The sequence below is a fragment of the Aulostomus chinensis genome, chromosome 10 (genome assembly GCF_037954235.1).
Source record: "Aulostomus chinensis isolate RoL2024-O1b breed Wild chromosome 10, RoL_Achi_v1.0, whole genome shotgun sequence".
Lineage (NCBI taxonomy): Eukaryota > Metazoa > Chordata > Actinopteri > Syngnathiformes > Aulostomidae > Aulostomus > Aulostomus chinensis.
The window spans coordinates 10,925,694-10,950,858 of record NC_141329.1 but is presented as its reverse complement, the minus strand read 5'-3'; the positions used below and the strand labels follow the sequence as shown (position 1 = coordinate 10,950,858).

The 25,165-nt window shown below is 40.9% G+C and overlaps 1 protein-coding gene across 1 annotated transcript; it reads right to left on the bottom strand.

Moving 5' to 3' along the window:
* Positions 1-5,285: 5,285 nt before the first annotated feature.
* On the bottom strand, positions 5,286-24,034 carry LOC147254390 (A disintegrin and metalloproteinase with thrombospondin motifs 15-like). The gene is made up of 8 exons (XM_086216004.1): positions 22,808-24,034; positions 20,953-21,085; positions 16,579-16,746; positions 13,963-14,246; positions 13,681-13,858; positions 13,427-13,602; positions 10,018-10,193; positions 5,286-8,235 (listed from the first exon to the last, which is right to left on the bottom strand). The coding sequence occupies exons 1-8, from the start codon at positions 23,765-23,767 to the stop codon at positions 7,458-7,460; spliced, it is 2,853 nt and encodes a 950-aa protein (XP_086072130.1). The 5' UTR covers positions 23,768-24,034; the 3' UTR covers positions 5,286-7,457.
* Between the last annotated feature and the right edge of the window lie 1,131 nt (positions 24,035-25,165).

Sequence of the window (25,165 nt, the reverse complement as noted above, 5' to 3'; positions counted from 1 at the left end):
TAGGTATGAATGTGAGTTTGAATGGTTGTTCGTCTCTCTATGTTGGCCCTGCGATGGACTGGTGACCTGTCCAGGGTGAACCCCGCCTCTCGCCCGTTGACACTGGGATAGGCTCCAGCCCCCCCACGACCCTTAATGTGTAGGAATAAGCGGAAGATGACAATGGATGGATAATGCAGTTCAACTGTGGAATATGTCATATCTACTTAGGTAGAATGCATAATGTGAAACAGAATTTGGGGACTTGTCTCTATGTACAGTATCTCCCTGCAGTATGCAATCATGTTACATTGTATGTCACACTACATCCTTGATTAAGTCAAATATTGTATGAATTCAGTGTTTTTTCCCCCTCAAAGAGACAGTTAAACAAGCAGTACCCTGATGTATTTTCCCCATGTCCTGGCTCAGGAAATGAACCTCACAGCCAGTTGTTTACAGCCCTCAACATGCATTTAATTCTGCAACGCTGGTCACTCTGACTTTGCGCTTCACTCAATGTAAAGAAAGGCCAACTTAAAGCCTCAGTGGTTCCCATGGACTGGAAAACATTAACCCTTCATGCTCATTAGCCACATGAGGGTAGTCTGAATAAGTGGACAGGCCTCCAGTTGGAGAGGAGAGGTGGTGATGGTGGGGGTGTAAATCAGAATCCACTCTGCTCTTGGCCGAGGCCAGTGTCAACCGCTGCGTTCTTCTATAATGCAGATAATGTGATTTCCGGATGAGAGAACTGGTCACACCTCTCTGCGGCAGCGTCCCTCTGTGATGAACTGAATACTCACCAAAGCTAACATTCAATAGAGCCCCTCCATTTACGATGCTATGGGCCTTGTCCAAGCCATTGAAAACAGCTTGAAGCAGGATAGTATGAAGAGATAAAGAAGTGGGAAGAGGAGTTGTGTAAACCAAAGGAACAGAACAGCAATAATGACTTTCGTGAGTTAGTATTATGGTCACATCGGTCTGCCAATCGTAGCATTTTCACACTAGTATTCAACAACCCCTCTCAGTGTAAAATTTATTGTAAAAATCCATAATCCAGTATGGTTGCCAAGGGAAGTTAGCAAACAAGTTGAAAACGAGTTAACTTTCATAACAATGTTGAAGCAATTCTTGTGTGGACAAAGATCAGCAAGCAGGATTGGTGAATAATCTGAGCGTTTCATTTCCTGTTTTAGCCAAATTGGTTATGGGCCATTGAACATTTGTCTGTTAAACATTGTTTTTAATTTCTGATGTTCTCTAATGTGAGGTAGTGGCTCCGGGAATGTTGAACTGGAAGCTTCAGTCCAGCAAAGAATGTTTATGGTGGAAAGGTAACTTTTTTTCATTTCAGCATTTGTTATGTACTTAAAGGTAGAACAATAAATCCTGGACAAAGAATGGGGTTGCAGTGGAGGCTGTCACTAGCTTTAACTAACGCTGCTGTTTTTACTGTAACTAGCAATATTGGCTAATTTTCTAGATTAAAGTATCAGTAATTTTTGTTCACTTTTTAGTAATCCGTGGCACAGTTGGGCTGTTTCTGCACTCGGGTGTGGTTAGAGCAATGTGCATGTGCAACTCACCATGGCGAAATGGAAGAGACAACTTTGTGAATGTGTTAATCTGATAATTAACCTACTTCCAGAGCTGACAATTAACAAAGTACAAATAATTATTGAAATTCATACTATTCAGCAGATTTTTCAGAAATGTTTTGTTTTACTTACAGTATGTTTCAACACAGGTATCATTTCCTTGTCATTTTTAAAACAGGCTTGTTACTTCAATATTGGATAAAAGTAAACCGAACACTGTAGGTGGAGAAGAAAATAAAAGTTTGAGTGCATCAAGAGGTTCATGGATATTTGCTACTTGTGATATCTGGGTGTAACCAGGTTTCTTATGAACTTGTACATAGACAGTCAATGACATCTGACCCTTCCATCTCTGCTCTTCTCTCTCTGTTACTCTCCAATGCCTCTTCTTCCCTGGAGACTGACAGCCCACCCATTTTATCTAATTCAAGATGATCTATATCCATCCACACCCTGATGGTACAACCTACCCACAGAGCATGCCATCATGCCACTTCATCTCACCAACATCCTCCAGCAAATGACCCATTGCATGACTTCTGCTATTTTACTGGAGAAATACGATGTGACATCATTACATAGCACACAATTTACCAACCCGGTCTGCCTTTACTGATTTACACCAAAGGAGACAAAAGAAAATGATCTAACATTGATGAGTCACTGCATTTTAAGAGACTGCCTTAATTAAAAACTTTACTATCTGTGGTTGAAGAGGGACACTTACTGGCATGGCAGTCACACTGTGCTAATCTACAACATCTGAATAAGAGGAGATGGTATTCTGCTCATTCTGCTTCAGGCTGACAAGTGTGTTTCAGATAATTAACTAGCTTAGCTCAGCTTAAAAAACATCCTTGAGCTGTCCAGGGAATAGTGTTTGTGTTTTTAACAAACTGCCCTCATGGGTTGCACAGGCAGACTAAACGTGTTCATCTTCTATAAAAGCAAAACAAAGAGCACATCTGGTTTGTTGGCTCTGTGGTTCAGACTTTTCAGGTAAGATGTGGAATTCAGAGCATGCGGATATTTACTTTAGTTGACCATTTACGCTGCTGGGCGCCTCATGGCTCAACATGAAGACTCACTTTAGCAATAAACAAGTGAGTCTAAGTTTGGGCTGCAGCTATTGATTGTTGAAGTAACTGCGCCCCATTGATAAATCAAGTTAGAGCTTCATATAAAACAGAAAATACCTTTCTTAAATTGAGAAACTTATTTGTTTCCTTATCTGAAAAAACAGGATTTTTATTAATTAAACTGAATACACTATCTAAAAACTAAACCAACTGACTGTTCTCAATGTATGATAAACAGATTAATGATCAGGTTTTTATCGTACCCAATAACTTGCCTGTAAAGTATTGTGTGTGTCACTTTGAGGTGTGTGTTACGAGATTATCATGATGGTTGATCACTGTGGATGGCTCAGGTCATGGCTTTCAGGAATTCAATATTTATTACAGCAATAATCACTTTCTAAGAATATGCACCCACTAATTTGCTACCTATGATTAGTTCACCAATCGTATAACACTTTAAAAAAACATTTTCAGTAAACTATTTTTTAATTCAACCTGATTCGATCCGGCAGGAAGTCCCCATTTACAGCGTAAACTTAGTTTTGTGCATTGAAGTTACTTTTATTACTGACTGTTCTCTTGCTGGCACAAGCAACATGAACTCAAGGAATGAATTCAATGAAATATTTAAAGATTTTACTCTGCTTACTCTCTCTCTTCGAATTACAATCCAGTGGAAATCTGACCTCCCTCCTTCAGTATCGCACAGGTGAAAGGAAATCGCTTGCGAATTACATTATGAAAAATTTAGGAGAACAGCAAATGTTTAGGGAGAGTAAAAAATGTGGCAACCTGGTATAGATTTTGGTGAGGGATGGCTACATGCTGTGCTATTTTCCCATTTTTGGGGAAATAATTAGCCAAAATAAAAGATAATCTTTAGTCGTATCTGACTTTCTCTGTAGTTGGTTATTTCAACTTTTAGCAAGTCGAGCTGCTGTGTCGTAACACATAATTCACTCTTACAGTATTGCCTGACATCCAAAAAAGAAAAATGCATTCATGAATGAACAGAGGCACTCACCAAAGTGGCTGCAACATGTGTCAGCAAAGTAAAGTGGAAAGTGTTGTTCACACATACTGAACACCAATAAAACCTATGGTGAGTATGGCGCAGCAGTCGTTAATATCCTGATTCATTTGAATATTGCCGGACAATGTCGCAATCATGAAGTCATAACATGGTCAGCAAAACCTTCTTTCTTATTTCTTCGACTAACGTATCTTGATAATGCAGTTGGATGGATTTAGTCAAGCAGCTCAAGTCAGCCCCCAATTGGCTTTGGTGCTCTGCAAATAGGTTCTGCTGCAGTCTTTACCTCAGCATCGTAAACTCAAGGGAGGTATCACCATGGAGGGTGCTAGAGTGAAAACGACACATTTCTGGACAAATATCTTTTGTTTTAAAGTCTGAATTATAGTCTACTGTACTTCAGGGACACCCTTTGCTGATGTGCTTGATCTGTGATGCAAAAAATGAAGTGGGAGAAAGACTGATTGCTACAAGCCATTGGGGAACCTGCCATTCTGAAGGTGGATGTAAATCAGTTCGTCCTTGGTTCTTGTGTGCTTGGGGCAGTAGTCCAGTTAAATGGCCTCATCACACTCTTAACTATATGTGAAACACTAAATGTCTGTCTTTAGTGTAGTTCAATGCCATGTGCAGACCTTTTGTCACAATTCACTGATTCTTGTTGTACCTCCCGCCTGGCCATTTTGCTGCACATCCGTATCAGCTAGCATCCAATTTACCAAGATAATGATACCGGAAATCAGAGATCTCCGCAAACCAAAGTTAGAAGATTTCTGACAGCCAGTTGGCGACTGACCAACACACCCCTTACATTTTGACATTATTCCCAGAATTGATTCTAACTGTCCTTCATCGCCGTATGCAAGGAACGACAAACTTTGTCTTTTCTTCAGTGATTGCAGCTGGGCAATCCTACAATGTTTCTGGTAAGAGAGCATTTCCTGGTGCATGTGTGCTTCATGTCAATTTAGCCCCCCCCCCCCCCCCCAAAAAAAGCTATCAAATTGGATTTGATTGTTTCCATACTCTTATAGCAACAAAATCTTATAGAGACTAAGCAGTTCTTCACCATGAGCACAGTGTCAAGGCCTTTTTCTGACCTTTAATCAATCCTCGGTATGAGGGCGTCCAAGTCTGAGAGACGTCTGTCCAACAATGCATCAGGCTTACTGTGCAGGCGCTGGCCAAGCTGGGTGTGTTATTACAACACAGCTGGGACAATGGGGCTTGAATCAGCAGAATACCAAAATGGATGAATGAATGTGTTTTCATCGGCGGTCATGCTTGACTTGGAGAGGAGCTGAGGTATCAAGTCTGTCTCATCTCATGCGATGGAAGACTGCGTGGCGCAGCGGAAACGGCTGTAACAGATACTGCTGGAGTGAAGGGAGACACTGAAGAGACATTTTGGCTCAGACTTTCATTCAATCATTTGGTATGAACTAGTAGTAGGAAAAGGATATTTTCTTAACATCTGAGGAATACCTGAAAAGCCTGAGCTTCAAAAATAAGTCATCATGAGTCTGCATAAGGTTATATTCATATATATATATATACATATATATATATATTTTATTTCATACAGCTAGATAAATGTATACATAGTATACAATATGAAAGACAACTGATAAAAATCTGTACATGATGCGAAAGAAAACAAAACAACTTTACACTACCATCTTTTAAGTGGTGTAATTGGTCCCCATGAACCAAAACAGACAAGAAATAAAGAGTGAAAATCGTCTACTGTTGTGAAATGTTGTGTTTCATCCTCTATGACAATTATGATCTCTATCTCGTGATGAATAGTCAACCTGACAGTGTTTATCTCACGTGGTCTAAAGGTGAACTTGGTTTCTCTGTCTCTCGCTCTCTCTCCCACAGCGGATTTCAGTCAGTTTGATTGTTGAACATCACAAACACAAGGACATCCTGGTACTTCAGATCATAAGATACGGCACCGCAGGACTTTTACCAATTTTTGTTAAGACTGCTCGTCTATTTTTGTTCTGTTAATACTTCACGTATTTTTAGCTGCTGGAAATGCACAGACTGTTATAACAGAAATGAGACCATTACAATCAAAACAACATGCCTGGATGGAAATCACACCAATGGCTCTCTGATGATCGGTTGTGTTTTAAGTGGATGTTCCCTTTAATTTTTCATCACAAAAATAAGCAATTTCTACAAGCAGGCATTAGAGAACAACAGCAGGGCAAGTTATTTAACCATATAAAGTTTGATGACTGAAAAACACAAATGCTGCCTTTCTTAAGGGACAGCAGGACTGAAGCAGCCTTGCAAAAGAAGCAGCCAACAAACATGTTACCCAGAGCACCACAACCGATGGGAAACCTCTAACCAAATAATACAAATGAAAATACAAAGAATACCATTCGAGTATCCCTTGTATTTTTTTCAAAATTTGTTTGTGACTCCTAGATTAGTGTAAGTTAAACAGTTGCAGTAATGGAAAAGTACATTTTAGGGTTGCTACACTCATCTGTTAATCATTATTACGTCTTTGGTCCATAAAATGTCAAAAATTTAGTGAGAATGCCCAACAATGCCTTGAAAATGTCTTTTTTGTTTTCCAACCAGCTGTTTTCATTTCAAGAACATTAAATTGCAGTGTCAAATACATTTGGAATCAATGATGTTTTTGTATGAGAAACTAATAAACAATCATCAGTCTTTTCCCCATTTACCATTGGAATTTCAGAATAAATGTGCACCTAAGATAGCCAATTGCCGTACAGATGAATATTTGGATTTTTCATTAATCACACTACATTGTTGATCACTGCATCAATGTTTTAGCTAAAACGGTTGAAACATTTTTTGAAGTGCTGGTTCTACACCTGGGAGATGTAGTTTGCAATATCAGTTCAAGTGGATTACAGACATGTAGAGTGATGGTCCTGGTTCTGTCTCTCAAAATACTAAGATTCTCTTGAAGGTTAAGAACTCTTTGGTAGTGATAAGCAAACAGCAAAGCATCAGTATTGGGCTGCCTCAGACATCATAAAACAGCGTCTTTATAATTTAGTTCTACCAAACATGTTTTTCCTCTCATAAATGAAATAGTTTTGGTCACAAGTAAAATTCACGAGTTCTTTGATTTAATTGGTGTGACTAAAGTCTGTAAAGCTATTTGTTGAGACCAAGTGATGGTAGTGTGACTGAACACAGATTTTGATTTGACCACATTAGCAAAATAGTTTGACAGCAGGCAAAAAGCACCAAAACAACAAAAACAGACAAATACATTTCAGGTTGAATGTTGCAGATACAGTACTGCTTTTCACATTTCCTTTAGTTCCCCAGTAAAATGAGGAAATATGTCAATTCACAGGTGAGATATCCCCTTTCTTTCACAATGTTTAATCCATTTATTCCTTAACCTTTACTTGTCTTTGCTTTTGGAATCTCATCCCATGGATACCAGGAAATTAAAATGTATGTAGCACAGGCATGTGTCCTGGAAGAGGTAGACTAATCCAGCCTGCCACAGGTGGTTTGACCATTAACAGAAGGCAGATTCGCTTATTTTTCTTTTGTGTAACTGTCTTGTTGAACATGGAGGAAGACCCTCTCTGTCTCCACAGACTTACTTTTGAAAGACCACCCTTCTGGCTAGAGTGTATTCCCACCAAACAAACAAACAAAAACAAAAACAAAAAAACATTCAATCATTATCACGAGAATGGCGAAAGGTCCATGTCAACAGTAAGTCCTCAGGCTGACCATTCAGTTCTAACATTGCCTCAGGTTGCAGAGGTCCAGTTCCTGGGGCTTCCTCCTTCCAGAGCAGTGGTCTCTGGGTAGATTAAGGCCATTGTCAGTCATGCAACGCACTGTTCGCCTCTTAAAGCCCCTCCCACAGGATTTTGAACAGTGAGACCACACCCCTACATCCCACAGGGGACACGGATCCCCACATGCTCTCACTGCTTCAGGCCTGTCAGCACTATTACAGTCTGCTGCAGGATGCCCTTCTACATCCTGGCACTGGACCAGCCTCTTCTGCAGACCACTACCACAAGTCACCGTGCACGCATCCCAACTTCCCGTCACCCAGTGACTCACTGGTCTCTTACCTGTCCCCTGCTTCTTAGCTTCTACTTTGTTACTATCCACCAAGACGCTATTCTGAGCCACGTGGCTTCTTTCCTCCTTCCGCAGAGTCTTCTCCTCCTTACTCTCCTTGGCTATATAGAAGGAGTAGCGTACCCTGGGAGGGGTCATCTTCCCCACTGAGAGAACCTCCACAGTCAGAGGCTCCTTCAGGGGTCTAATGGCCTGAAGAATCTCCACAGATGTGGAGGTTCCGCTGTAGCGCAGGAGGCTGCCCTTCACCAGCAGGTCCCGCTCCACGGCTGACACAACATAGTTGCCATTAAGCAGGTACTTCCCGTGTCTGTCCTTCACGGCCAAGTAGTTCTCATCACTGACCATTCCTCGGTAACCACGCTGACGAATGTCAATGTTGGAGGCTCCGATCGGCAACATCACCACAAAGTTGTAGCCATGACTGAAGAGAAGGACAGAGAGGTAAAGCATGAGTAATACTTACTAACCAATGATAAGTACACCCAGAGGGGCCAGCAGATCTACTGTAATTGAAGGAGCACATTGGATATATATTGGATTTTTTTTTTAAATCTGTCCTTATCACTTTTTCTGAGCAGTCAGATTTTCCGTTCAGGGTGGAGGCCATGGTCTCCAATTACTAGCTATTTGGAAAATACTTTTCCCAAGTCCTGAAACAACTTTTTTTTCTTATCATGTGTGCACAAAAAGTATTATCTCGTGGGACTTAAGGGGCCACATGGAATATTCATTTCATCGCTCTGCTTTTAGGGAAGAGGCTCTGTAAGAATATTTTAAGCCTAGTTTAGTTCAAACAGCAAATTAAAGCAGGAGGAATCTGCCATGGATGACTTTCACTGTACTTGATGAGCTTAATTTAGCATTACAGTACCGGATCTATTAAAAGAAAATTTAATTTTAAAAACAATCTAGAGGTTTTTTTGTGTTTGTTAGTTTGTCACAGTATCATTATTTTATTTTTTTGTCTCATTCATCAATGTCTGGTAAGAATATAATGGTCCTCATTCAAGAAGCAACTGTTGATAGGTTGGTTGTCAGCTAATGAGATGATCGCTAAATATTCTGGTGTGTTGTTGGTCACCTTTATGTTTTTGAGAGGGAGGGTGAAAGGTAAACAAGTGAAGACATTGTTAGTAGATGTAAAGTTGGCAGGCGCCATGGTGATGCAGTGGTCAGCACTGCCGCCTCACAGCAAGAAGGTTCCAGATTCGAGCCCTGGCTCCATCACAGGATCTTTCTGTGTGGAGTCTCCATGTTCTCCCTGTTCCTGTGTGGGTTCTCTCTGGTACTCCAGCTTCCTCCCACAGTCCAAAGACATCAAGAGGGGACGAGGCTGATTGATACTCTAAATTGACTGTAGGTGTGACTGTGAGTGTGAATGGTTGTCTGTCTCTATGTGTTGGCCCTGTGATGGACTGGTGACCTGTACAGGGTGAACCACGTCTCTCGCCCGAAAAATGCTGGGATAGGCTCCAGCCCACCCGCGACCCTTAACAGGATAAGTGGAAGAAAATGGATGGGTGGATGGAAAGTTGGCATTAACTTTAAGGACATTTTCTGATATTTTAAAGCTAATAACCGTCAAAATGATAATAAGAGCATTTTCTATTCTTGAGTTATTTTCTTTTCTTTTATTACATCATGTTATGTTGCAATGCTGTCTAAGACCCCAGCAAGTCTATCTTGTTGCCTACAAGTCATCCTCATGATGATCTTATTGGATTTTGTGTCTTTCTGAGAGCCTTAATTAACTGTAACCATTTCTCCACACAAATTTGATTAATCTTGTGTTGATGTGAATGACAAAACAAAATCTTCAAGGATTATATTATGAAAAGAAATGACACGGTCAAAATATGTTCTCAGTTTCATCCTTGGTTCCAGCTTTTAGTTTTGGATTGTGCTCCTCTTCCCGGTAATTAAAAAAAAATAGCTGACATCCCCGAAGTACACACGATGAATCAAAATCATGATGTTGATTCTGACCTGTATGTCATCTCATTTCTTATGTAACAATAATTTTGTTAAGTATGCTTTGGCGAGGAGATCAATTGCATTAAAACCAATTTATGTAATTTAAGCTGTGTCAACCACAAGTATGCATGACACCATGTGATAGACTGCACTGAGAGAGAAGGCATCAGTGAAAATAAATCTTAAGCGCAAGACTCAGAACTCTCATGCATGCTGACAAACTCCTTACATGGGTTTGGTGAACATTCCCGAGACCTTCTTGCAGCCCTGGTTGTCACCGCCGCACACGCCACATTTGTCAAACTTCTTGTTAGAGTCAAGCTTCCCATCGCAGCCAGCCTTGATGCATCTCCCCTGAACGCATACAGCTGAGGTGTCTGGAGAACAGGGGGTCCCATCTACAACCTGCAGGATAAGAAGATTTTCACATCCTAGATCTTTTGATGCCTAATAAGTAGGACTGAACATTGGGAGACATTGGAACTCATCGGTGAAATGTTCCTAGGAACAGATTTGTTCTGACACACTATGACATTTTTTCACCTGCAGTTTAGTCTCGCAAACAAAGGCGCAGCCTGAAGCTACTGTATAAGCACAAATCTATGCATAAGAACATGTCATAAAAGAGGACCAATGTTGCAAAATTCCTCACAAGCAACAGTAGAATTGTATTGTTTGCTTTCTTGTAAACAACATGTTGGTTTGCACATCTGCTACAAGTTTTTCTATAGTGGCTGCATAAATAGTCCCTGATAACATCCATCTGTGTGAGTGTTTCCCTTCCTTGCCACTCCATCTAGCCTGCAGCAAAACTGATCATTATACTGCCACTAACACATCATCGTCACCATCATCATAAGGTTTAACTTGTATTGAGCACACATTTAGATGCTAAACCTGGAGACCTGTGTTAACAGAAAGCTGCTCAATGTTCCAATCACAGCCCCCACAAGCTTTTGACTCATGATGAAGTGTCAGTGTTAAGCTGTTCCGACAGCATTAGTTTTAAATCTCATTTAGATCACTCACAAGTGAGATCTCATACATTATGAGAGGATATAACAACATAATTCTAAAACAATATAATAAATAGCAAAAAAAATCTAAAGAAATTCATGTAAACGACAGCATGAAAATGTCCGAATAAAAGTGTTCAAACAACATCACCAAAACTCAGACTTCTAAGTAAACCTGAATGGGACACGCTAAACTATTGCAGACGGCCTCATAAGACTGTAGTGTGTAACGCAAGAACAAACAATGTCAGCCAGCCAGTCTGGACAACAAGTTGCAGGTCCAAAGAAGTGATGATAAACGAGGTCAATGTTGAAGTCATCTTTTATTGATACTGTAGATCAATGACGTCAGAGCCACCCGAAGCTGCTCAGCGTCCTCATGGATCAATAATCTCTCGTTTATGTTTTTACGCACCACGTCTCTCTATACTATCATCAGACATGCGTGCTTATTCTTTGATTCATTTTTCTGTTCTATTCATATCATCATATCTTTCAACCTTCTATTGGAGGTCTTGTCCTACATGCCTGCATGTCTCCGATGGCCAATTTCATGAAATCTTAAGTTTCTCAATGTTGGGTTCATCACAGACATTTTATCATTTTTTTGTCATCAAATGTTGTATATCTTTTGATTTGTTACAATATCTTCAGTGGGCAATAATTACCATTCAACTGTGTAATTTTGAATACCCCATGTGCAGCTGCTGTTGTTGTTGTCATTGTGTCTTATTCTTGTATAGTGTTTATATTTGTATTACTTTCTACTTACATTGTTTATATCTATATTGGTAATCTATTCACTTTGCTGCTACAACACTGTGAATTTCCCTTCCGTGGGACTAATAAAGGAACATCTTATCTTATCTTGTCTGAACAATTGCATTCATGTGCATTCCCTGAGACAGATCCATCATCAGTGGCTCTCCCTCAGCTTTTTGTTCTGTTTGAAGGGTTTTCTGGTACTTTTCCTCACTAATATTGCGGGACTAAGGACAGCTGCAGTATAGGACTTTGTTGTGTTCCTGGTTTTTCCCTAGTGTGTTACTTTCCCAGAGCATATTCCCTTCCCTTCCTGTAATGTTTTTTTGTCAAACCCGGTTTTAGTTTGAGGCCATAAGAGCTCACCAAAAAAAGAAACCAAAAGACTTCAATCAGCCCCTGGTGGTTGGTTGCATAGTTGATAATAAATCCCACCACTTCATTCTAGTGGATGGGAGACAAAAAAATGTATCCATCTATTTTCTACCCTGTTATGGGTCGTGGGGGGGGTGGAGCCTATCCCAGCAGCTTTCGGGTGAGAGGCAAGGTTCACCCTGGACAGATCACCAGTCCATCACAGGACCAACACATATAGACAGACAACCATTCACACTCACAGTCACACCTACAGTCAATTTAGAGTATCAATCAGCCTCGTCCCCTCTTGATGTCTTTGGACTGTGGGAGGAAGCTGGAGTACCAGAGAGAACCCTTCTTGAGGTGAGGCAACAGTGCTGACCACTGCACCACCGTGCCACCAAGACAAAAGGATTAAACTGAATTACTATTTTGCTGCTGTATCCCTCCTCTAGTCAGTCCAGTTGCAGTTTGTCCAGATTTATGATAGACATTGAAGTAATTCGATTCTTTAATTTATTATTGAGATTTTTTTTCCCCTAAACATTATGATGTTGCATTGAATGTTGAACTTTGAAGTTTGGAAATGAAATGTCATCGAAATATACATTTGTGAAATTTTGTCATATCTTTAAGTGTGTGAATTCTAGACTTATGACAAGAATTTTTTTTTTTTGCGCTTTGACAGTGACTTTGACCTTTTAGCATAAAAATCGAATCACATTGTGAACATCTGTTCAAAGCTTTTGCAATATCCTCGAGTCATTCCAGAGATATTGCAAAACCAAAAACATGAAAACAGACATAAATGGTGGCTGTGACATCATGATTGACAGGTGTTCTAAATACTGGTAGTTAAGGAGACACTTTTCATCTTGTTTGTGAATTGTGCATAAGAAAGTCAAAAGTCAACTTTCTATACAACCATAGAAAAAAATTTATTTCTCCAGTAAATCCCTGGCTTGTGATGGAGTGAATGCAGGGAATCAATGCCCCAATCATTACTGTGCAGATGTCACTAGCGCAAGATGCACCATCTCCATTTGGAATGTTGAGTTGTCATCCAGACAACACAATCAGTTCTTGATACCCATTTAGCACTGATAATTTCCCAATGTTATGTCAGAGCTTTTTCGATATAAATCCTTCCAATCACAACTCTAGTAGGACTTAACTTTTCACTTTTGCATAATGAAAGCTGATAGAGCTGCATTTAGATGACAGTTAGCAATTACCAGCCTCAAATCAGCCTGCAGATGTCTGTGTTTGAAAAAAGGAAAGCAGCCAACATCTTATTTGCCTCTTTTCAGAACTTTTTAATCAGCAGTTCGATGGTTATTCAGTCTGATTCACAAACCATGTTGGAACGAATAAGTATAACGAATAAATATAACTTAAAGGCTTTGGCTGTTTTCATTGTCTGTCAGGAATAAGAACATTTCATAAAACAAATTAAATGTATTTATGAAGAGATGAATATAAAACTTCCAAATAGCAACGTACCTTGGGAGCAAGGACATAGAAGTAACCAGTCCCATTGGCACGGCAAATAAGCTTGCATTTGTCCTTTGGTGAGATGCCTGAATATTTGGGAACCCAGACCACGGAGGAACCCAGTCTGTTTGTGTTCAGGTTTAAGCCATTGAAGGCCTCACACTGCTCTTCACGGAAACTCTTACCTAGGTGTAAAAACAATCTAGATTAGACTGAAAATATCTTCATCCTGTGTGAATGTGCAGAAATGAATCCTAGTATACCTGCGTCAGGACAAGGGTTGAGGTTGCAGGAGCGATATTTGATTCGAAGGCCGTAGCAGTATTTGCCTCCATTCTCTGGGACAGGATTGTTACACTCTCTCTTTGCCAGCTGGACTCCTCCGCCACAACTCCTGGAACAGCCTTCAAATGGACCCCACCTTCCCCATCGCCCATCCACCTGTGACAATGAAAAAAGAAAAAAAAAACAGACACAATGGTACATCAGTGTGTTCTGGAAATGCTCAAGAAGGATTGGTGTGTTCCTGTTCCACAAAGTCCTACCTTGATGTGCATAGTGCTGTTCTTCTCAGCACAGGTCCCACGGTGGCAAACATTTCCATTGCCACAGCTGGTGCCATCTGCCCAGGGGAAGTGTCGTGTTTGGCAGACCAGCTGTCCACGGGCCTTCCCTGTACACCACAGCTTAGAGCAGGGCTGCATGTAGGGGCAGGGCTTAGACCCGGAGCCAAAAGCCAGCTCACACTGACGATGTAGGCTGTAACTGGAACCAGGGAGGTTGTCTGGGAGAGACAGCTGCCTCTGAGGCTGATCCAGCAAACAATCTCCTACAAAACAAAAAGCAATATCACAACAGCTGCTTTCACTCGTGTGTCCGTAGAAGTCGCAATGACTTTATCGCTGAAAGTGTTCAAACATGGTTATTTAAAGCCAGAGTGATACTGAACTCTCAGGCAGTCATTGCCACTTGAATCAAACTTGATTACAACTGTTGGTGACAGAGGCTGTGATCCCTGCACAGTACATCCCGTCCTCAGCACCAACCAGCAAAACCTTAGTTGTTATAGCCCCGCCAGAAGTGAAGATATAAAATGTAGCTGTATCCATAAACAGTGAGCTGAAACATGCACATACAGGAAACCATATGGGGTTGATAATTCTCTGTGCATTCATTACTGCAAGTGACGCATCACACATTATACTGTCATTATGATACAATATTATCATAAAAACATTTCGAGCCTAGCTGTCTTAAAGGAGACTTATGATGCTCATTTCCTGCTCTACATGTTTATTCTCCACTCCACTAGAGGAGCACTGCATGATTCACAGTTAGGAAATTCCTGGCCCTTTTTGCAGCCCCTCAGTTCATCCTCTGTCTGGAACAGCCTGCTTATTCTCCTGTCTCTTAAAGGCCCCCTCCCTAAAAGCCCACTTCCTTCTGCATGGTCAAATTCAAGAAGCCTGCAAGGGGGCAGCACCTGCAGTAGTAGTCATCTTGTGAGCTCAAATGCTGGGCTCTGCAGTTACGAATGGATATATGCATTGACAGACAAGCTGCCTCAGCTGATCAGGGTAACAAAACGTGATGGCATAGCATGTTGAATCCAGTTGGAGGAAGCACAAACGTGTCTTGCGCTCCCGGTGGTCTATCTCTGCCATAACTGCACTTACTAATTTAAAGCTACTAACGTTACTGTTTTTGCTTTGAAAGGCACCATTTTCTATGACTATCTTTTTGCCAGACGTCTTATATCATGTCATCACATGGGACCTTTTGAGGTCATGACATATGGGTGAGAAGTGGCAAATGTTGGAAGGTCCAGACATGGCCGAAATACAATGAGCCAGATTTTTACTTTGTCAAAAGTAGGTCATCTAAGTTAGACTGGTGGCTGAGTTTAGGCATCAACACTCACCCTGAGTCAACAGCCCTTTTTAGACACAGAATTCGCCGAACTTGCAGCCCGGTAGAGGCGGGAATTTGCTGTCTTGTCTGTGTGAAATGGAGGAGTAATATTTCTCTTTTCAAAAAAGCCACCACTCGTGTGGGCAACATTCTCTGAGGTGTTTGATGCAGGAGAACCACAAGCGTAATGTTTGTGAGTTTGCATCATCATCGACACCTCTGCCCACCTCACTCTGAGCCGGCACATTAACGGCTTGGATTCACATGGCAGTGGAGGCGGCAATAAGTGTACCCTCGGACGAGGAATAATGCGGGCCAAAATCGACCCCTAATTTGCCGGACTCTGTCTGAAATCTTGGACCGAACCTCAAAAACGCAAATTAGCGGCCAGTGTGAAAGCGACTAACATCAGGCCAAATGAGGGCGATATCACAGATGTTGGCCAAATTTAGGCCGGACATGGAGGCCTTTTCTTACCAGTTTGGATGTTTCAAGAGCAAAAAGTAAACCTACAAATTAAACTCATCATTAAATACCACACTTTTGGGGGCAATTATGTATTGGTAAACATGACAGCACACCTAAAGCAGATGAAGCAAAATGCTAGTTGTGGCGATGTGATGTTGAACTCATGCGTTTATGGTACGGTCCATTTATATGATAACAGTATTTTTACAATTCTAGCAATTACACCTACACTTCAAAAATGATACAAGGAGATACTATTGATGAAGAGTATCATGAAAAAAATGCATAAGTCTCCAACTTTTGTTTAAAAAATCCAGAGTAAAAATCCCATTCGCTCTTGGTCGAGGGGAACCATGGTGATGCTAACTTCTGTTTTGGCTAACAAAACTATATCATCCCTTCAGCATTATATTTTATGGTGATATTTCATTGTGTAGTTTATTGTGAAGTGTGCTCAACAACGTTTGAATGGGCTGACTTCAGATATTCAAATAACTCTTGACTTTTGACTCACATTAACTGCGAGAGCATTATTTGCCTGTTAGTCAGAGTAAAACAAAGAACAAATCATGTTTCTAAGTGTGTGACAGTTTCTCATTTCTGCTGTCATTTCTTTCCAAGTTGAAAATCATATCGTAATTACAAAATATATCATGGCAAAAGAGAGCCAAGGTCTGCTTTTTGTGGGTGCAATTAGATCACAACCAGCTGAGAACATGAAGCCTGGACAGAATTAGTGGTCCTTCTGAGTCCAGAGACATATACAGGAAGTGTTTACTAACCATGACCTCTGTCCAGGAACTCAGTAATGATGGCTGCGCTGCACACAGACCAGGGTCGGCTCCTGTCGATCTGAATCAGTGTTGGAGACATCATGTGGTTGTCCTTTAGTTTCCCAAAGACCTCCTCACATGCCTTCACATTGTCATGGGGCATGTTGAAGACATGGCCTACAGGGAAAGGGTGGGGTGAGAAGAGGGGAAATTCTTTGTTAAAGTACTTCTATTTTCAGCTGATTTAAAACACGATAAGCAGTTATTGGGTGTTTCTGTGGAGATCACAATGACAGATGAAAATATTAACATAACATCTTTTTATTTGCAGACATCATGCAGGCAAAGCCAACTTAACTTGGACTGTTTGGAAGCTGATGTCATAGCAGACAGGAATGCAGCTATGCATGAGAATATAAAGCATGGCATACATCCATGTGCTAAACTAAGTCTGACAGGGGAATTTACTTCCCAAGGAAATCATTTCTTTCCCTAAACACAAGTATAGTTCTGTCCAAAAGAAAATAATATAAACTGTGGTTTCAGTGTTTTCACTCATGAGGGACAGTCATTACTGGGGAAATTGTGTAATTACTTAACATGTATGAGGAGACTGTAAACCAATGCTTCCCTTGGGGCTCCAGGAGTTACTAGGGCATCTGGTCTCAGGTACGAGCCCTGCTTATTTTACAGCATTCTCATTCAAAAGTGTCACTTGTGGTATTAAAAGGATTAATTATTGATAATGCATATTTATACTATCTAGTAAACTGTATTAAAAATCCCACAAAGGCAAAAAAAAAACAGAGTTCATCTTTATCTCTGAGATTAACACTGGTTATTTACTGCTGCAATAAAACTGTAAAACTGCTTCCATAGAAGCCTTATTCACATAGGGAGGAAGGCTACCCTATTGTTGATAGTGGGATGAAGCAGCTGGGAATTGGGAAAGTTCCCTTTTGGTTTCCAGTTAATAGTGGTCACATAATAACAACAGACAAACATGGCTCCCACCAAATCTGTTCCATTTTTGCTGTCAGAATATAAAAATCCAAGCCATCAGCCAAACAACCCGTAAGCTTCAAATGAAGCACAGAGTATGAATATTTCATTATTACAATATTACTTTCTCTTAACAGCATGGATAGTTAGGTAACATTAATTTAGTATCTAGTAGGCTAACATTACATTAACTTCACAAAAACTAAAAATGTACTTTAAGTACTCACAGATGTCTTGAGCTCATGACACTGATGTCGACACTTACATCCAACAAACAACGCTGAAACTACCCAAAACCTCTCAAACCTATCGTCAAGTGCAATCCACATCTTTTTTTTTTCCCTTTTTTTTACAATTTCACTCTTGTAAATATTTGCTCTTTCTGTATTCTGGAGCTACAAAGAAGCGATGCAGGAATGACACACACAAAAAAAAAAGACAAAATGAAAAAATGGCACTTATTTGACCAAAAGAAGAAAGACCAAATACATTTTTTGGGGTGAAACGTAAAATGTTCCACTTTGGTTGTGTGTTCACTGATTTCTCCCACCTTGGAGGTTGGAATTTTCCCACTTCAATTAGCTTGAAGATTAATTCCACTTATATGGCATATTACTCTACCAATCCACAATTACAAAGGATTATTCAGTATAGAGGTCAACGTTCTGTGTGGTCCAGCTGGGAAACACATTTTAATATACTCATAATGAAACAATTAATTCTACATCAGTTAGTATTTAAGTAGCAAGTAGAACAGTGGGAACTCTGATTTCGCATTACAAGTAATATTTACTTTTCAGAAAGTACATTAAAGCTTCAAAGGTGAGATGAGACCATCACGGCCTCATATCAATAACTGACAAGCTTGGTGTCTAGCTTAGCGCAAAGCCGAAGGCTTGAGGAAACAACGAATCTGGCTCAGTCCGAAGTGGAACAAATGTGCCAAAGAAAAAGTCTCAAAACTTGGAATGTGTTTTCTTAACTTGTACATAAAGGAAATATAAAAAGACAGTTTAGAGGCAGTCATGTATTGGAGCTTTTTCTTGACAAACAACAGAGAAACTATCTGCTAAGCACATCTGTATATCATCTCCGGCTTTAGCACCAGCTACATATGTTTGATTATAGTGTCAGTCACAGTGTTATAGTAACACATTTCCCAACATGACTTTGATGCTTTAATGAGACCTATTATGCTCATTTCAGCACTGTATTTTTATTTCAGGACTCCACTTTGTATGATTCACAATTTGAAAAAATAAAATATGTATACTGGCCCTTTACGCAGCCCCTCAGTTCCGGTGTTGCCAGCCTTCCTCAATGGAAAGTAACTAAAGCCTGCAATAAAAGTCCCTTAATGTTGCCAAATGACGTCATGTGTTAATTAGCATAGCTGTGACATAGTGTGGTGAAATGCATTCTGGCTAATGTCAGATGGTGTCAGCCCTTCCTACATCTGGTGGCTTCTCTGCTGTGCTCACATCCTGTATTTCAATTCAGCCAAATTACCAGCAACGCTGTTCTCTTTTGCATATTTTTAATTTTTTGTTTTGTCAGGTAACAGGTTGAGTGTTAATTAAACATTGCTCATTGACATTATGTGTTAACATGTAGTAAATTCCAAAGCATTTTCAAGTTGTTGCTTTTAAACCGATTTTAAGCCAACAGCTGTGCTTTGATTTAATTCTATTTTTATTTCATGTAAAATGCAGGGATGGAATATGTTATTTTTACCCTAGCACAGTGCACAGCCTGTCTCTGGTAACAAGGGCAACTCATTCAAAAGGTGCCAACAGCACCACCTAAAGCTAATCCAGAGAGCTTTATCCAAAAATTAGCTTGACTTGATGTCGTAAAAGACGCTTGATTTTGGCGCAGATTTTGAGGGGAGTCACACAGCCACACAGTACAGAAAGTTTATGCACTCCTATTAGGTTGACCAGATCCATGACAGATTTGGTCAGAAACACCTGGTGATGGGTGAATGGTTGTCTGTCTCTATGTGTCAGCCCTGTGATGGACTGGTGACCTGTCCAGGGTGAACCCCACCTCTCGCACGAAAACTGCTGGGATAGGCTCCAGCCCCCCCGGCAACCCTTAACAGGATAAGTTGTTGAATATGGATGGATGGATAATTAATTACAGAAAACAATAAAACTTAAACAAAAATGATAATGTAACCCTTGATCCCATGTGTGAATTCAGGTTGTAAATTTGCAAGCTGCGAGTAACAAGTGCAGGGTTGAATTATTCCCTCGCAACCTCTAGTCTGCAGGAAATTACAAGAAGATTTTAAACCCTAAACTGTATCTAGTCATTTATTCACAAATTTACAAAATTGGTTAAGGCAATTAATTTTGATGAACTAATTAATCAATCGACTGCCCTGTTATGACTGGATAACCCATGATCAGATGTTTCCCAAACTTCCCAACACATTTGACAGTCCCGACCTGGAGACATCTATAAAATGAATAGATTATATTCCCACTGAGTGGTTGCAGGAATTAAGGCAGTTGTAAAAAACATCATTAGATTTTTCAAGAAAATTACACAGCGATGCTTTCACGCGATGAACGGGAAAATATAAGAAATGTGTGTTCTCTAGTGCCACCTAGTTGATGCATGGGAGTGCACACGTTGTTGGAGTGCTTCATTTGAAATCCAGATATCAGGTTTCGCCTCCGTCTCACTCTACATCATAACCACACTGTGACCCAGGTACGAAGGTGCCAGGGGGCAAAGGTTTGCCTCGGTGGAGTTCAGCACTTCGAGTTGATTTTACGTGTTTACATCTTTCGACCATACTCTTTAATAACTCGCTTACATTTGTCTTTTCTGTTGGACTGCTACATTTAACTTAAATTCACAACCGTTCCTATTATGTGGCCATGCAAAAAAACAATCATTTCCATCATCATTCATCAAAACAATTAGCTTTTACTTGCAATTTGCACTTACTGGTGTGCAAATTTACATGTTGCAACCATAGTGTTGAGCATGCATCCATGGTCGGTGGGACTCAGAGACCTGCTGGTTTTCATTGTGCACATTTAATTAGGGCCTGATTTACAAATGGAACATGAGTGCAATTAAGTAGCTGGTAAGGTTGAAACTGCTCTGGGACCAGGGCCAGGAACTGCAGTCATTCTGATCATTGTAAAGCTGCAAATTCCACCAGTCAGGTCACTTTCCATATTGATTATCCACATAAATGTCTGTCAGCGCAAACTGTAGAATTTTTCTGAAATTTAAAACTAAAGTTATATGCAATAGTTGCCCTGGGCAGATCTCATTCTTAGTCCTTCTGCACTTAATTAGCATAAATCTCAAAAACGGAGTGTGAGTGATCGCTCCCTGCTGATCAGCAAATCCTCTTACCAAGTTCATGGGCAGTTGTGAAGGCTGAAGGCAAGCCATCATCCTCAATGACAGAGCAGCTTCTCTTGGGGTCACACATGGTCCCAACATCAGCCATCCCCAGTGTGTCACAGGTTGTGGCCCCGCAAAGATCCTGGTGACCCAGAGACAAGTGTTTATAGTGAAAGGCCTTTTATGCTCATTTTATGATCCAGCCACATTTCGTGTAGCTGAGCCCGGAGCTGCACAATGAACGGACCATGAAAGGCACTAATGCAAAGCACATGGAGTTCTGGTTTGCTTATTCCTACTTGTTCTCAATTTATATGGACACAGAGGGTCAAGGGAGATCGCCTCTTGTTTAAGGAGGTAGGAAGAGAGTTTGAGAGGTTTAAGCAGATATAAAAACCATGTTCACTCTCCTATTGCCTTCCCTCTACTATTTTTTTTTGTCTTTCTATCTCCTTTCTGCCTCTTGGTTGCATCAGTCCACATATCTCTTACCCTTTAGTGGATATCCTTACCAATTTTTGTGTCAGTACCTTGGAATTGTTTCCAGCCAGCATGAACTTACGCACACAACTGGCCAGACTGTATTGTTACGTACATACAGTATCTATTAGACATGGTAGATTCAGTTTACAGCAAGACATAAGAGAAAGAGACAAAAAGCTTGTGGAATCATGAAAAGAAAAAGGATAACACTAAAGATGGTATGTATGACACAAATCTCAACCTTCACCCTCAAACAGCAGTCATCTGAGGAAACACACCCAATTTACTGTTGTTGGATTGACCCAAGAGTTTGTGAGGATGTGTTTCTGTCAAAAATCTGATCACTGCCCTGGAGTTTGTTTGAAATTCATTCCACCTCAGGATGTGTACTGAAAGCGTAATAATTTGGTGATCATTTAAATCAGTTATTACTCCATATATGTTGTCCTCCAAACATTATAATGTTAAACTCAACGTTAAACATGAAGGGGTGTCCATGGATAATGCAGGGGAGTATTGTTTCCACCCAGTTATTTCTTCCACTCAACTGTGACCAAAGGCAATGACAATGCTTTGGCACATTGATTTGAAAAACCTGTCAATCAATGAGTTGCTGATTTTTCTTAATGAAAACGTGCATTATTAATGGCATATTCCCTTTCAGCTGCGCCTTTGGTGGCCAGACATAACTGTCTCCACCTATGTACTGTCAAACTTTGTCCCCGTGCTTAAAGGTCAAAGTAACCATGGTGAACTTGTTAACCCACTGATAGAGTGAAGTGTGCTGTTGCCAGAATTATCCAGCCATGTGTATTCCACATTACAAACGCTCCGAAAAATCTTACAAGAGTTTTTTTTTTTTTTTCCAAACCAGTTGCTGCACTCATTGTGTCCTATGAAGACAAAAGGATCCAAACTTGCTGGACTTTCCGACATACAATGTCCCTCAGTGTAAATAAGAGATGTTTCCCAGCTCTCGGGTGATTTCCTCTCTCACTGACCTTGATGTGTTTTGGTGTGTTGCTATGCAGTGAAGGAGGTGGGTCACTGTTTAGATGGGCAGCCAGAGCCAAACTAACCCCGATGGAAATAAGGTACCAGTGGGTAAAGGGGTGGGCGTGTGCAGCTGAATGAGTGATAGAGGTGAGAGTCACTTGGATGTGAAGTTCTTATGACTTTAATTAAGTCTTTTTATACAATATACAGCGGCTCATTTTGAAGGAAGTTGCTCAGCTGGTCAGTGAATCATTGCAGCAGCTAAAACACAACTAAATGCAACGTTCATGTATTCTTGGCACCGCCAGTGAGATGCATTACAGATGCACACACACACACACACACACACACACACACACACACACACACACACACACACCCTTACCTGCTTAGTGAAGAGGATGGCGGTGTCCCAGTACTCAGGGTGCTTGTCGCTGTGTTTATTTAACTTCTTCTGCCAGGAGCAGAAGTTGCGCAGGGACAGGGCTGCATTACTGGAAATCTTTGGTCCTTTGTCAGCCTCATTTATCACCATAAAGCCCACCACCACTATGTTAATGGAGTTGAGAATGCTGGGGTGCTTGTAAACCCTCGCTGCTACTGACATCAGGGTCAGGAGGTAATGCTTCAGGTCATCCCCGTGAAATTTGGCCATGGATTCATCTGCCACCACCAGCACCTCCACAAACCTGGGGATGGAGGCGAATCTTTTGGACCTCCCCAAGCTTTCCAACACAGTTTCAGTTAAGCCATCAATTTCCACCTCTCTCATATACTTGTATTTTTCCAATGAAGAGTTGAATTTAGGGCCAGGTGTAACTCCACACCTGCTGGTGAAGTTGCCACTTGAGAGCGCAGCGCGTCTCCGGCGGCGGATGACATGCGTCAGGTCCAGAGAGTTCTCATATCCAGATTCCCCGTCTTCACTCCTGGGCGGGCTGATGAAGTACTCCATGCCTTCAAAGGAGAATCCTCCATTCAGACCTTTACACAAGCTTAGCGCGGCGAAGGAGTCCGGGTCTGAGTTGACATCACCGGAGTAGAAACATTCCCTGAGATCAGCGGTTGTGTTTGGTGCTGAGGATCCGCTTTGGGTTGGTACATTGCCCGGTGCTAGGAAACTAGAATCCGGCGTGAGGTGGAGGTAGAAGTCCTGTTTGAATGCACTTAACCTAAAAGTAATTTGCCTTTCATTCACCTGCAGCGCGCGCCGGTGCAGATGCTTTTCATGCTTCTGGTGATCCACGCGAACAGGTATGCAAAAATCTACCCCCATGCAATGTGTTAACTTCATATACAGAAGCACTTTAGTACAAATGATCAAAGTACTAATGAGTATAGCCATGTCTTCAGCGTTTCTTGAAAGTCCACTCTATAACTCGGCTGCACTGCGTTTGCACAAAGTTAACTGTGCGCAATGGCACGGAGCGCCGCTTGTCCTCATAAAACTATGCTCTGCCTTCCTGCTCCTTTCCCATTTTGGAACGTTTCCACTCTGGGTACAAACTTATCTGAGATGCTGAGCTTTAAAGTCACGTATAAACACCGATGAGCACTGACAACTGAAATCCGAGTATGCGCGCAAGAGAGTTCATTGGTCATGCGTTTCGGTTTGTGCGGAAGACCACAGCCACTTGTAACTCTCCAAATATTATTGTTGCTGTACAGCATGTGTGACAGGAGCTCGAGCATCATCACCCCTCCTACCGCCCTGACTCACTGAGACACACACATGCACGGTTTCAGCACAGAATGCAGAATTTACCTTCAGCTGCGCATTGACGCACCTGCTTCTTTGCATAATATATCTCAACAATTTCACTAAAACTCTAGTTTCAGTTTTTTTTATTATGATGTCATAATGTGAACAAAAGTGGAGATATTCCTACAATAAAGTCCCTAAACTCTATTTAAATATCCAAAAACAAAGTGTCTACATGAATAAATAAAACCCTAAAAAGCATGAAAAAAAATATCTACAGTGACACACAAGCAAACGTGCAGTTCTTTCTCCATGTGCTCTTGCAGAATATAATGTTATAAAATGATTGCACACAGAAGTACAGGCAAAGAGCGACACCTGTTTGCATCTGGAAGCTGCTGGAGCTCCAGAGAGTCTGGATAGGTTTGTGAAGCTCTGGCGTCATCTGGTGTTGAAATTCTTCAACCGCACCTCTCTGACGAATACCCCCCCCCCCCCCACACACACACACACACATACACACACACATACACACACACTGGCATTCCGTGGCACACATGATTTACACGGGGCCTGACGGAACATGTGTTTAGTGTTGTAAAGCTGATGCGTTTTTAAAGCCCCCTATAGCATCGTTAATAATAGAAAAAAACAACAATTCAGCCTTTATGGGGCGCTAAAGAAAGCTAGAGTAAAAATGGCTCTTAAATGTCATTTTAAATTGGCTTACATAATCTTTTCACTGATTGAAATTAGGTGTTCCTTTTCCCAAAACATGATTTCACTAAATAAAGATTAAATCATGTAAATTCAGGGAAAAACCCTTCTGTTTTGCTTCATTTTACTAATTCACTTTTGCATGACAGAACTTTTGTAGTGCAAAATCACATTTAAAAAAAACAAAACATGTTTTTTTCTTATAACTTTACAAATGGGATTATACATTTCTTCGTGTTGGCACACACACTTCTCCCTCCAGCGGTGGTCTTCTGTGTAGTAATAAAGCCTATTGGATGTGGGAGGGCTCTACCCCCCCCCCCC

Bases quoted from the DNA above. Each gene is read 5' to 3' on its own strand.
- LOC147254390 (XM_086216004.1), bottom strand. From the start codon at position 23,767: ATGGCTATACTCATTAGTACTTTGATCATTTGTACTAAAGTGCTTCTG. The intron at 13,859-13,962 runs GTAGGACTTTGT...TCATTGTCACAG, and splicing joins ACAGCACTATGCACATCAAG to GTGGATGGGCGATGGGGAAG. The intron at 8,236-10,017 runs GTAAGGAGTTTG...CCTTCTCTTCAG, and splicing joins GGAATGTTCACCAAACCCAT to TCATGGCTACAACTTTGTGG.